Source organism: Mustela lutreola, chromosome 4 (assembly GCF_030435805.1).
Source record: "Mustela lutreola isolate mMusLut2 chromosome 4, mMusLut2.pri, whole genome shotgun sequence".
Lineage (NCBI taxonomy): Eukaryota > Metazoa > Chordata > Mammalia > Carnivora > Mustelidae > Mustela > Mustela lutreola.
Genome location: NC_081293.1, coordinates 80,567,539 through 80,581,515, shown reverse-complemented (window position 1 = coordinate 80,581,515; position 13,977 = coordinate 80,567,539). Strand labels below are relative to the sequence as shown.

The 13,977-nt window shown below is 41.1% G+C and overlaps 1 protein-coding gene across 3 annotated transcripts in view; it reads right to left on the bottom strand.

Moving 5' to 3' along the window:
* RYR2 (ryanodine receptor 2) overlaps positions 1–13,977 on the bottom strand; it is a 751,000-nt gene that overhangs the window by 148,788 nt on the left and 588,235 nt on the right. For all 3 annotated transcript variants that reach the window (XM_059170336.1, XM_059170337.1, XM_059170338.1), the window contains exons 59-62: positions 11,585–11,708; positions 10,986–11,101; positions 6,738–6,802; positions 5,810–5,931 (exon numbers count right to left, since the gene is read on the bottom strand). In XM_059170336.1, coding sequence (XP_059026319.1) covers positions 5,810–5,931; positions 6,738–6,802; positions 10,986–11,101; positions 11,585–11,708 — 427 coding nt within the window. The remainder of the gene's footprint in view (positions 1–5,809; positions 5,932–6,737; positions 6,803–10,985; positions 11,102–11,584; positions 11,709–13,977) is intronic.

Sequence of the window (13,977 nt, the reverse complement as noted above, 5' to 3'; positions counted from 1 at the left end):
CACCGCAAAGGGAACAAATGTTATCTGCCCGAATATACCACTGGAATTCTAGAATTTTTGTCATTGTTGTTATGGACATTACTTAAAACCAGAAGCTCGGAGCTTTGGGCGTAAAATGTTACTTGTAAGTTTCAGGATGTTTATCATTTGAACTTTTCTTCTTTTCCAGCCTTGACCACAAACCCCTTGCGCACATACCAAAGCATCCAGTGAATTTGAACACAGTGAAGGGGAGACAGGATTGGGACAACTGACGAGCACTACAGATGGGGTAACTGGGATCTCAGTGCTCAGGCTTGCGTTGAGCTTGTTTCTTATCTCTAGACCCAGTTCAGTAGTGGGAAATTCTAAGGAAAGGTGGCTTGTATTCAGCATTTAGCATGATAGCACAGGTATGAACTCTCACATTAAACCCCAGAACCAGGGCAAGACCCGCGAGGGACCTGGCTTGCCACCAGGCCACAATGTGGTAGGCTCCTTACAAGTCTTCTCGGGAATACCCTTCACTCACTTCCCTGCTACATGCCTTTCTACGCATCCCTCAGGATCCAATACCAGACAAGTCCACTCCAGCAGGCCTTTGCTTAGCCAACTGAGCCACCCAGGCATCCCCCAACAGGCCTTTGTGAACACCTAGCTTCTTCTCTACTCCCAGCCCAAGCTGAAAGAGTCCCCCTTCTAGGCTCTCCCAGCGGCCATTTGCAAATCTCTACCACGACACCTCTCCTCCTGTACTCCAACTGATGATAGTCTCCCATGTCCCCACACACTCCTGAGCTCAGAGAGCACAGGCTCTGTAGACACCTTTAGCCTTGATAACCCATTTGTACAAAGCTACCCACACCTAGCCTGACTGTCCCAATAATGGCAACAGCTCTATCCTGACTGTCCCATTCCGTCTTGCCAAGCCCTCCCATGAATAGCAGTGTGCGGACATACACTTGCCAGGTCTGGGGAGACACGCTATGCCATGGGGAAAAAAAAGGAGTCATGTGCTTGGGGCAGGACGGGAGAAAGGAGACCAGAGAATCACATCGGTGATACTGACTTTCTCAACAGGAAGTTTTGGCTATCATTTCTCATTTCAGTAACTATGCCAATAAGGTAAGAATGAAAATTAATTATACAGAGCACTGTATAGCTTTTCCAAGAGAACATTCATCGACAAATGTCTAAGTGAATCTGAGGTCTCGAGAAATCTCCTAAAAGGTTTTGAAATCAATGATCTGCTCAAGGAGATACTGGAATTTAAAATGGGCTATCAGCCTCCTGAGCTGCTTTATGGGCTATATAGTGACAGGGGAAAAAAAAAAGACAATAAACCAAAAACATCTTTCTCCAGCGGCCCTCCACCACCGAGACTTATGCATACCAACCCAACAAAGGTCTGTCTCCGTCTGAAGAGAGTGGTGACTTCTCAGAGCTGTACCCATTTTGGAGCCCTATATGTATACCAACCTATTTTAAGGGACATCTTCTACACCTCGTACTGAGACTCTCTGGGATCTGCATGAAACATTTGGAGATAATGTTGAATTTATGACACTAGGATTATGTTTTAACCCAATTCGTCCAGACCTAGGACATTTTGCTGTGATGGAAAACAGAACAGCTCTGTATCCCATTCTTTCGAGATACTGAATGTCTGACAGTCTGTCTGAGAAAAATGACTTCTTATAGTAAAAATTGCTTCTTAACTTTGATTGTTTCTTATCAGTAGCCAGCATGCTACTGGAAGGAAATAAATATATGTAGAAAGCCAAATCCACCCAGAAGACAAATTATATCTTTTGTCCCTCCTGTGCCATCACTTTCAGAGTGTAGTTTCTATATGGACTATAAGGTTTCATTATTATAAGTTTTGGCCTATGTTTCCTCCAAAAATATTTTCCCTAATGCTGTTATTCCCTTTCCGTATATGCCACCATTGCTAACATTCTTAAGAATTCATAATGTATCTACACCTCCTTGGCTTTGATGCCTTGCTTTGTCATTTTGCTTTTCACTTCACTGCTCTACTGAAAAGCTCCCTAGATAGTCACAGTACCTGCCAATCAGCAAATCTCATAACAGCTTTTCAACCTCCGTCCTGAAGAGCTCTCTGTGGTACATGGCATCATCAACAATTTCAATCTGGGAAACTCTAAATCCCGTTTTACAGCAATGCATTCCCCCCTCTTCTTTAAGTAATCACTCTCCATGTTCTTCAAGAACCCGTTTCTGAAAACCCTTCACATGGAATAATTCTCCAAGTTTTGCTATTCAGACCTTTTTGCTTCTCTTTCCACTCCCCCTTCATCTGTTTTCAGGACCTGGAGCATCACATGGGTACAAACTCCCAATACGTCATTTCTTGCTCTGGTCTCTCCACCAACACCAAACACTCATTTCCAACTTTCTGCTGGGCACCTCCAGCTGAATGACTTGCTACGACTTACATACCTCAATGACTGCCTAACCAAATTTAACATCTTCTTCTCAAAACCAGTTCTCTGGTCATTTCTTTTTGCTATGACCACCAATATTGTTCCAACCACTCAGCATCGAAACTCCAGCACCATGTTGACCTCCTTCTTCCTACCTTCCATAGGACTCATTGCCTTGTCCTGTGATTTTCTCTTGTCCATGCTTCCCACTTTCAGCCCCACTCTGCATGTGTATCTCCTATATTCCCGGACCTTTGCTCTCCATGGAAGCAGGTACTCAGCTGTGCTCTGGAGTTAGGAAGCACATTGTTGTACGTGCCTGTTTATCCTCAACCCAGGACAGCACCTTGCACATGGCAGACTTTCAGAAATATGTGCTGAATGAATCAGTGGTGGAACCACCTATCTGAGGAAGCAGTTCTAGCTTAACAGCCTGCACCACTATCAATGGCCTCCTAGCTAGCTGACACTTCTCCATCCTGCTTTTGCTGTCAGACTGCCCTGTATCCCAATGGCTTCCTAGGGCTGAAGAATCAAGTAAAAAAGACTAAGTATAAACATTGAAAAGGAAAAAGGAAGAAGATGCCTTGTCCTGGCAGTCAATATCAATTACAGTATTCCGTAAGGAATCTACATAACTCATGCTGACCCTAAATTACTACATTCTATACTCTCTATGTTGTTATCTGCATGAAGAAAATAGCCCCCCTTCTGAATCTACGACCTGCATGTTCTTTAAGACCAATTATAAATTATCATGGCTTTTTCATATCTCTAGTCTGTCCATACCCATCCAATGTGGCCTCACTTAACTACGAATCCCACAGCACTGCATCGCTCTCTTCTAGAATTGGATTTCCACTCACATACCCAGCTATTACCAGGTATACTCCCAAAGTGCAGAGGCCACACTTTACCCTTTTTCACGGACTTGATCATATAAAATGCTCAATACACAATGTCTAGAGCCAAGAAGCATCTAACATCCGATGGAAACAACCCATTCTTAAACGTGCAAGTTAACTTAGACCCACGCAGCTATACCACTACACACAACTGTTAAAATAAAAATTAAAACGATCACTTCAGGCTCAACCTGTGTATGAAGGCATGACTGCTTATCCACCATGGTAGGGCCAGTATTTTTTGTTCTATTTTGTCCTCTTTTTTTTTTTTTTTAACCTATTATATTCACTGAGGTAATATTTAACTGAAGCAGTAAGAAATCATACATTTGTAGTTCTCAGTGATTTCATTTTAACACGTCAAACAAAATTTTTAGTTGGTTTTTGTTAGTTTCATGGTGATTTGGGTTGTTTTAAGACACATTTTTATGATTATAAAAGGCTTTTCATTTTAAAACCTTTAAAAATATACAAAACTAGTAAGAAAAAAAATCTGCTATACTAGTCCCAAAGAAAACATTATTAAAATCAAGTTTCTTCCCTACCAGTATTTTTCCACACATACAAATTTAGATTTTTAAAAACTCTGGATCTTTACTATTTAAACATATATTTTACTTTTTAAATACTCATTGTCATAAGTTATTACATATTTCTATACTTAGTTTTAGTGACTGCGCAGCATTTTGCATGTGCCATAATTTATCATTACCTTAATTCATTTTTTCATTTCAGAATTTCTGAGCTTAAATTCTATCTATGTTTGGTGCATAGGTGCTGTGATGAAATTAAGCTACTCCTATTAGTGTATGTCTCAGTCCTGTATGCTGGAATTTTAGACAGATTTCTCTTTTGGAAACGGTAATGGGAAAAGAAGAATTTGCTAACCCTTTTTCAGGAGGTGAAGAGAAACTGAAGATGATATTATAGAAAACATTCTGGTGCGGTGTTAATAATGAAAAGGGGGTATCTCAGGCCCCAAACCACATTAACTGAGCTGGCACGGAGTAGCAATGCTCTTCCGGTTTATTCTGAGGGAGAGCTGGCAAAGAAAAATTAGTTACTTCTGAGGTCAGGGAACAGTTTAAAGAAAAAAACTTAATGGAGATCAAACATGACACAGGAGAGAGGAAGACTAGAGTTGGCGTAATTTTTTTTTTCCTCCATTCTCTTACTGCACTGTATCTTGGTGTATGTAATTGAGTGGCATCTTCATCAACAACAACTCTGGGAACAAAGCTGCTGTTACAAAAGTCTTGGGTGGTGGGGGGTTGGTAGTGAGGAGACTTTGCAGTATGGGCTGCAGGGCATTTAAAGGTAACTTGATGCCCTGGTACTTCTAGATCCCTAGATGTTCCCAGTCCCCTGGGGATGGTGAGCCTGTGAAATGCAGAGGGATGGGCCTCTCTCTCCTGGGGTAAGAGGAAAGAAGACCCTGCCAAAGGGAGACAGGGGAGGGGATTCACATTGGAAAGTAGCCCCTCACTCCTCTGGGTAACAAGGTGGGTGGAAACAAAGTGCGCCAAAGGATGGATTCTCTGTTTCCTTAACTATAATCACTTTAACCAACTTCAGAGGAAGATCATTATTTGAAGATGTTTGGGGTTAATTTTCACCTAGTTGCAATCTTACATCACATGACACCACAGACTATTAAAGTCAAGTTCAAATCCAAGGAAAGCTTGTATTCTTTGTCTAGGTTACTCACTTTCATAGAAATTTGTTTTCAAACATAATCTAAAACCTGGGTGTGGACTCCTGTGCAATTTGATAATCCAGAAATAGATCTACTGAGTAATTGACTCTCACAAGTACTAAATTTTGCCAGAAGTTTGAAAAATCAGACTCGAAAGACCCAGCAGAACTACAAATCAATCTGCAAGGAGCACTTGGGGTTCAAAGAGAAAAGAGAAAGCCTTGCTAAGATGCCAGCTTGAGTGGTATGAGGGGAAATCTTTGGCAAGTATGTATTTTCATGTCATTTTCTTCCACAAATGGTCGTTATTTTCAAACAAACATCGGAAAAGATAATTTCGGTAAATGGGGTTTTGGTGTCCAGAAAAATCCCTGTATTTTTCAAAATTGGGGCAAAAATAATAGATTCGGAGAAATTTTAAAGGAGGTAACGTGAAAAGCACCACTGATGTCAAATACTAATCCAGTGATGTCTGTACTCGTGGATTCTGTACTGGGTGCCATATTCCTTCTATTCTGCGTTCTATTTAGTAGCAAAATAGAGGACAACTCAACATTTAGAACACACACATTAACTTGCAGAGAGCATCCTCCTCAGAGTGTTTGATTCCAAAGGGCAGCAGAGGTCAGGAAGCTGGGGGCAGGAGTGGGGGGCCATTGGGGGGAGGGGGGGGAGGGGAAGGCACCCCACCCCGCGTGCTCCCATTTCAAGGTCCCCTGCGGCTCTCTCCCCAACTCAAATACATTTCACTCAACAAGTCTTTATTTTATGGAGCTGTTTACCTAGTCACCATTTCTTTCTCCTTGTTTGATGCTTGTCCTCCAGAACAAAGAGGTCGACTTGCGGCAGACAAGAAGTATAAACGATGGTTTTTGAAATACTGATCAATTAAGGGAAGAACAACCTGAAAGAAAGGAAAAGAGAACAGATCTACACAGTGGGCTGAGGCTCTGGAGCAACCTGAGTTCCATCCACCCTCTGCAGGATCCCACTGTCTGTAGCCACGCGCGCCATGAGTATGATCCCTGGGATGTAGTCTGACCCATGTAAGTGAATGAATCCAAGATGGAGAACCTGCAACGCCTTGTCTCCTTCCCTTCCTGGCTGAGAGAAAGTCGATGAATGAGCCAGGCCAAGGGCAGATTATTGATACATTCTTATTAAATGGAGTGAATACTAAAAATGGATATAGTTGAGAGAGAAACAGCTTATCCTCTCTCATCTTCAGCTTCCCCATCTGCAAAATGAGGAAGACGTAGGTCCCAGAATAAAGATTATATTGTAAAGCTTCTTATAATGTAAAGCTTGTGAATTTTATAATTTATAAATGGACAAATGCTTTTCCTCTTTAGAAAAGAAATGCTCATACATTTTTAAATCATTACAACCATCGCATCTTAAGAAGTAGGTATTTTTCTTCTCCGTCATTGGATAAAAGGCCCCAAAAGGGGAGCTTTGAATTAGACTCCACAGAGATGAAAGGGATCTGAGAATTATGGCAGGAAGAAGAGTGAGTTCAAGTATGACCAAGTATCCTCGCAACAAATTTATCCGACATGATTCAGAAGCACTTATTTCTGTGCCAGAGAATATTTACATGTAGAATTTGTATTTGTAGACCAGTACACTCTGGAAAGAGGCAAAGATCTAGAGAGTATATTTTGTAAGCAAACATACTGAAGCAAAACCAAAATGGATTGTATACTGTACTTTAGCGAAGAACTTGATTTCTTGTTCATAAGGGAAATGTTCTCCTTTGCTTCTGCTGCCACCATCTGTAGACAGTAAGAGTTGTTAGGAACATGTCTGACTTCAAACATTACAAGATATTCACCTAAAATGCAACATTTAGAACATGCTGCTTGATGTGTTATCCTGGTAAACCAAACACAGAAAGGCATCCAAAATATCAAGGCTAACTTCACCAAGCAGGATAGTAAATTTTCAAAAGGATTTTAAAAAAATATCCAAACCCAAACAAAAAATTCATCGAGGCTAGCCCATACATGGGGATAAAAGAGCACACACGCTGGTTTAGCATTACAATCTTCGTGACACACGTGTAGGGGACAAGTGGAAAAAAGTAGAAATCCCACATCTTCTCTCAGTAGGAAAGAAGCTCAGGACAGTAGGCAGAGAGTAGAAACTAAGGAAACAAAATTGGTGACATTTTAACCCTGGCCCCTAGTAAAGGCAGTTACTTCTTGCTGTGACCCAGAGTTACAATATTACTATACCAATTAAAAAGCTACAGGAAGCCAGCCTGGGGTGGGAGGGAGGATCACGACCATAATATTAGATGGGAAAATTAACATGCTGCTCAGAAAGAAGGAAGTTCACTTATGTCACTAGATAATTTCCATAAGCAAAGCAAAGACATCCCAGTTTTCCCCAGGGTTTAGAAAATGATTTTGAGGTTAAGAACTGATTGCCCTCATGCATTTAGCTTGGAAGTGGCCTTTGGCACCTTCTTCATGCATACAGAAGACAGTTCCTGCATACAGAGGAGGTAACAAAAGGCATAATAACCAAGATGATACGCAGATCACACCGGAGAGCAAAAGATTTCAAAAACTGAATATAAAGTTTTAGTAAAATTTATAAGCAGAGCTTCCTTATTTTATAAGAATCAAACTGACTTCTGCCAGAAAAAGTTATTTGGTAAATAGAAATAAAAGCAATTTGAGATATGTTTCATTAAATCTGAGACAGGAGTTGGGGAAAAGTCTTAGGAAATTTAAGTAATATTTTCTAATATCATAATAATGCTCTTCACATGAATGAGTAAAAGAAAATTGTGCCTTTTTTATATTCACAGATTTCATTTTTGTATGCTTTTAAATTCAATCTCTCTCAAGAATATTAGTAAAATGGCCGGATCCATTTAAGGGGCTTTCTCATATAAACTATGTCAAGACAGTTTTGCACATAGCTAAAGATGCTAGCATTTCAAGGAACTAAATAGGAAACATCTTTCCTTTTTACATTATACATTTTAACAAAAATGATAATGCGCAAACTCCTGATGGAGAGAATATAATCTAGATATAATACAAAAATCAGAAAAAGGGATATGTGCTTTCTTACTATGGCCATTAGCCTCAAATATGTTGCAAAGGCAGTAAATTTAAAGATAAAAGAAGGCATGATAGAAGTTTCATTGGCAGTGACAATGAAAAATTAAAATTAAAATAAATGTAAACAATCCCAACTCTGCTCCTCTAACAGAGTTCTTGGTCATATCCAACTGTAAAAGGAACATGTCGGGGGGGGGGAGCCCTGAATTTCTTGGGATCTACATTGAGCTAGCCTCACTTTTCCCCCAGCACTAGGTTTAGAAGACTCTCTATCCTGTGGAAAGAAAGAAATGCACTAAGTGGGTGAATTTGCAGCCAGGGTCTCACCACTCCCTCTGCACAAACAGGGGCTTATTCAGAAACTTGTGTACAACGTGGATAAAGCCCAAACACATGTATCCACCACATTTTTGTTTCTGTTACCCAAGCAGGGTTAAAAAAAGAAAAAAAAAGTTTTTCTTAGAACCCTGATTTTGCTTTCCTTCTTCCCTCTTGACAAAAAGAAGACTGCATTTGGGCTACTATGCAGATACTTTTCAATGTGTTTGAGAAATTTTAGTATTTAGCTATATGCACAAATGATGAAGTTCTAGAACCTAGGTGAGGTTCGGTGGGCTGAGGTCTGGAGCCTATGACCAAGAAAGAATTCTTGATGACAGCACCTGGGGGCAGGAAGAGCTGCAGCTGCCCCAGGTTGTGAGGGATGGCAGGTTAGGTACCCTGCAGTTGGGGGAAGGTGAGGGGAAGGGAGGTGTCAGTGGAGTTTCATATGCTAAAGAGGGCCTACAAGGTGCCAGGATGTCCCAGGCCTGCCAGAGGCCTTGCCCTTGCAGCTTGATCAATGTTGTCTTTAAACCAGTCATTAACATTAAGATAGTTGGGAGACTTTTTGGTGGGGTGTCACAATCCTGCTATCAATCGTCTTTGTTAGTGAGATTTAGGACATTTGTAAGCCAAGGGAGACTCCTGTCTAGCAGGATTGTGAGCTCTGCAAGTTAACTATTTGCTTATTGTTCATGGCAGTCAGGGCTGCCTGAGGGATGCTACACATAGGACAGGGGGGAAGCGGATGGAGTGGGGTGTGCAAGGCGCCAGCTTTTGCTTTGTCTTCAGCCAGCCTCATGCTCCCTCATCACAGACTTCCAAAATTCATCATGTCCTCATTTTTAAAAAAATCAGAAAATTTCATTAATTGAGACAGATTTTCTACTTTTCAGAGTGACTCATAAATTGTATTTTTTTAAAAATTATTGCATGAGCTACAGAGAGATTACATATTATAAATTAGTTTGCACAGTTGGCTTTTGTGAAAAAGACAGTTAAGAAATCCAAAGTACAGGGGCGCCTGGGTGGCTCAGTGGGTTAAAGCCTCTGCCTTCGGCTCGGGTCATGATCCTGGGGTCCTGGGATCGAGCCCGCATCGGGTTCTCTGCTCAGGTGGGGCCTGCTTCCACCTCTCTTTCTCTGCCTGCCTCTCTGCCTACTTGTGATCTCTGTCTGCCAAATAAATAAACAAAATCTTAAAAAAAAAAAAAAAAAAAAGAAAAAAGAAAGAAAGAAATCCAAAGTACAGCACTTGGCTACAGATAAGGAGCAGGCTGAGAAATTAGGAGGCTCTTTAAGAGAATAGTATTCAACTGGAAAATCTTTTTCATCCCATTAGGGATGATCAGGAGACGAGGAACAAGAAAATACCAAAGCCCAAATTTCGATGAACTTTAATCTAACATGCCAAAAACGAAGACCTAAATTCTAAGAAAACAGTAACAAAAAGATTCCTTGGTCAGGATGGGTTTGTGGAGGATATATTTATTGCTAAAGGCTCTAGGACTATGGGCCCTGAGGAGAAGTATTGAAAAGCAGAAAGAATGAGGATTAAAAAAACAAAAATAAAAATAGAAAAAAAAAACATGAAAAACAAAATAAAAAGATAATGACCAGAAGACGCTGGTTTTTCCAAAGGGGCCATCTTAATCCTTAATCCTTCTACCTTAATACTAACCAGGGGCTAGAAAGTGATTGACATGAAGCTCAGTAATTAACAACTCAAATTTTAAGTCAGTGGTGCGGAGGACAATCCTGAAATAAGATGTGAGAGGAGGCTATATTGAAAATCCGTTCTGAATCTAAGATAAAAACAAGAGTTCCCCAGGTGCCTGGGTGGCTTAGTCAGTTAAGCATCTGCGTTTGGCTCAGGCCATGGTCTCAGAGTCCTGGGATCAAGTCCTGTGTCAGGCTCCCTGCTCAGTGGGGAGTCTACTTCTCCCCTCCTCCAGCTCATGTTCCAACCCCCTCTCTCTAATAAACAAATAAACACTTCAAAAAGATAAAAAAATGAAACAAGGAATTCTCTTCATATTCTGGGAGCATGGGGCCACATGGGGAGGAGCTGTTCCATTGTACTTTGACAGGATGGCAAAGTGCTCTGCATTGCAGACACTCTACCATAAATGTGTGTCCCTACGAAGGCTAAACTCAAGGCCTTCACATTGCCTAGAAAGTCTGGGGATCCACAGTTTCAGCTTTTTCAAGAGCATGGCCATTAATTTCATAAGGAAAGATTTAGCTCTATCTTCAATTCTGATGTCCATCCACAGTGTCTTTCAAAAATTAAAAAAAAAATCAATGCCAATAAACAGTATAAGGAGAAAAGAATGGTATGTTCTTTTTTTTTTTTAAGGTTTCTAAATTTACCGATCCCTAAGAACGTGTTTGCCTACTGACTGTTAGACTCTGTTTAGTAATAGGATGGGTAGACAGCGTTTATACTGCCCGGGAACACACCAAAAACAGTCTGGCAGCCTGCCGTCTGAACCCGCGATGCTGTCAACATGAAGAGTAACAGACACCGGACCCTTAGTAACGGGACGACGGTACCTACCAAACTCCAGGATATACTGATGGGCTTCATCGACGTAGCGAATGAGTTGCTGAAGGAAGCTATAAGCAAATCGTTTCTCAATGGACGGTGTGTCCAATTCCAGGTCTTTGAATCCCCTAGGGTAGCAAAAATAAAATATGGAAATTAGTTCCTACAAAGACTATTGGGAGGTAGTCTTTTTTGCTAAAATGTACATATGGAATATATAAAAAATGGAGAATGATCTAATATCCTTGCAGCTATAGGCAGAAGTGAGATTCAATTTATAAGGAATACTTTGCATCTGATTAAAAAAAAACCTCTAGAGAATAACTCTATTATTATGCCAAAAAAGTCACCTTTAGAGAAACAGAGGGTCATTTTTGTTGAAAATTTGTGCCTAAAAGATGGATGGGATTTCACCTAAGCCGTGAAAGGAACCAATCATGTGGCCAAGAGCCAAGGGCATTAATGTTTCTGATGTGTTTATTTTGGAGATACTAAATAGTAGCTGTAAGGTTCAAACGGATCACAGAATCATTTTCAGCATTAAATCTGATGGCGACAGTTAAAAACTCAGTCTTTGTAACAAGAACACGTAATGGTAGGTATGCTTTTACCTGGATACGGCGTAGCCATTGATCTGCAAGAACTTGAGGATGTCCTGTGCTTTTTCCCTATCCTTGGCCTTCTCTTTGGCTGTCAGCGTATCATAGGGTACCAGCAGGGGATGGTTTCCACCTCCTGAGAGCATGCCCAGACAAGAACATAGCATTGCAATTAGAAAATACTCCAAAACGTGATAGGACCAGGGTACAGAACTTCTGGTATCTTCCTATTAGACACGGAGTATATACAGGTTGTATAAGGCTCTTGCCTTTCCAGTGCCTTTAATGCTCTGATTAATTTAGGAAATCCACTCAAAAAAGGGCTGCACATATGCCTTCTAAGAGGCAATTAAAATATGGACACGAGACATTTGTGGTATCACCTGTCGATGACATGTGCAATCACAGGGGAAGGGAGAAGCAGCCACATTCCCCTCTCCATCCAAATGAGCTCTGGATGTGGAGTGTGTAAACACACCAAAACACACACAGCGTGAGCTAGTGAAATTACAAGGCATGTTTCAAGGGATAGGCTTCACTTCCCACCCCTGAGTGACAGAACAGAAAAAAAAAATGTCTCAAATATGGAATTTTTAGTACACCTCCCCGAACAAGCAGTACTTTAAAGTCACACATTCCACACAAAACCTATACTTATCTGCTAATTTTAAAGCTAATCTGTCTTAAATACCTCCCAAGAGCAGCATACATACTTGACTAATTAAAAGTTCTGACAAGCATCTAGGTTTCTAGTTTACCTATTTTAGTGAAAAATACAAAAGAGCATTCCTTTTAGATTTAGAAAATATTGAAAATTTTTAAGAATTAATAATGAAAAATGTCTCTATAAAATTACAGATTCTGTAAAAGTCTTTGTAAGGTTTATGAACGTTTCAGAAATCGCAGGGTAATTCCAGATACAAAGATCTGATGAGTGGTGTGCCCCAGATATAACATTGATAAAACACATAAGGGAATGTATTTTCAATGGGATGCTGAAATTTCCCGAAACCAAGCTGCTAATGGGAACTCCAGAAAAATATACTTAAATATTTGACTTGAATTGTGAGGACAACGTGAAGCCTATTAGATCAGCGTCCAATATGATGTGGCCAGAAGCCACTTAAACAATCATAAACAATGAATCTGCCCGACACATGAAAGAAGCCATCAAAACCGCAAAGGAGAACGTGCCATGGAATCACGCGCTGAGCCTTCTCACCACTAGGTGGCAGTATACGATCATAAATGCAAAGGGACCGGCCTCAGCTAAATAAGGAACACTACATACATTAAGGATCTGTCATTCATTTTATAGTTTGGTAGGAACAGTATTGACTATAATGCAATTGTCAGAAAACAACAGAAACCAGCATTCGGTGAACAGCAAGAAGGACACAGAATATGTTATTAAGCACACTGAGAACAGATTTGACTTCTACTGTAATCAAAAATGTAATGGGATGTTTTACGGAAAAAAATGTATAAATCAAGCATCTAATTCGATCATCCTGCAGTCATCTCCTATTTTGAACTCCACTAATTCACTTAGTCCTTTATTCCCAGAAAATTATATTGATTTGGCAACCACAATGATTTGGGGGTCAGATACCTATACCAGATACTCAAGGAGGGAGAGGGAGAGGGTAGGAGAGAAAATAAAAAGCCCCGGATGGGTTGGAAACTAGAGTGCGCAGCTGCTGAGTGGATTTTTTTTAGGTGTCTAGGTGTATGACAGATCGTAAATGACCTTCTGTTTCTAGCTGCCTCCTTGTTCCTGACTTCCTGTGCTCGCCAGTTCTCTCCTCCGTCCTTCCCCTCCTCCCTTTCCTCCCGCCCCCCCCCCACTCCCCCCACAGGCACTAAGACATAGGGACTGAGACAGGCACCTCCTCCGTGCCAACCCAGATCTCGGAAGAGAAGCAGCACGGTCAGGATACAGGTTGGGGTCAATGTCCCCAGAGGAGGGAACAAATTTGAGAAAAGACTCAAGTCATTTCTTTCCTAAAGCTGTTCACAGCATCCGCTTATCTTCTTCCTCAAGCCTCATCTCTCACCTTTGTTATTCTTAACAACTTAAAGTCAAGACCCAGCACTGTATATTCTAACACCTTTTCTCCTGGTTTTGCTGTTTTGGTCCTCAACCACTCACTTTCTCCTTCAAAGGGGGAGGATTACAAGGAGTAAGAAGAATGATTAAAGGTTCTGCGGACTCGTATCACCACCCTGCCCCGTAGCCTGGCGCACCCAGGCCTGTCTCCCAGCCATGCAGTCTGAATCTGGACCAGTGCCAGCTGCCCGCTGCGATCTGGGTGTCTCGCTTCCAGGTGGACTGCTTTCAAAACTCCACTGACTGTGGGATCCCTAAGAGCTGCCTCAGAAACTGACGAAGCCGTAGTGATTGA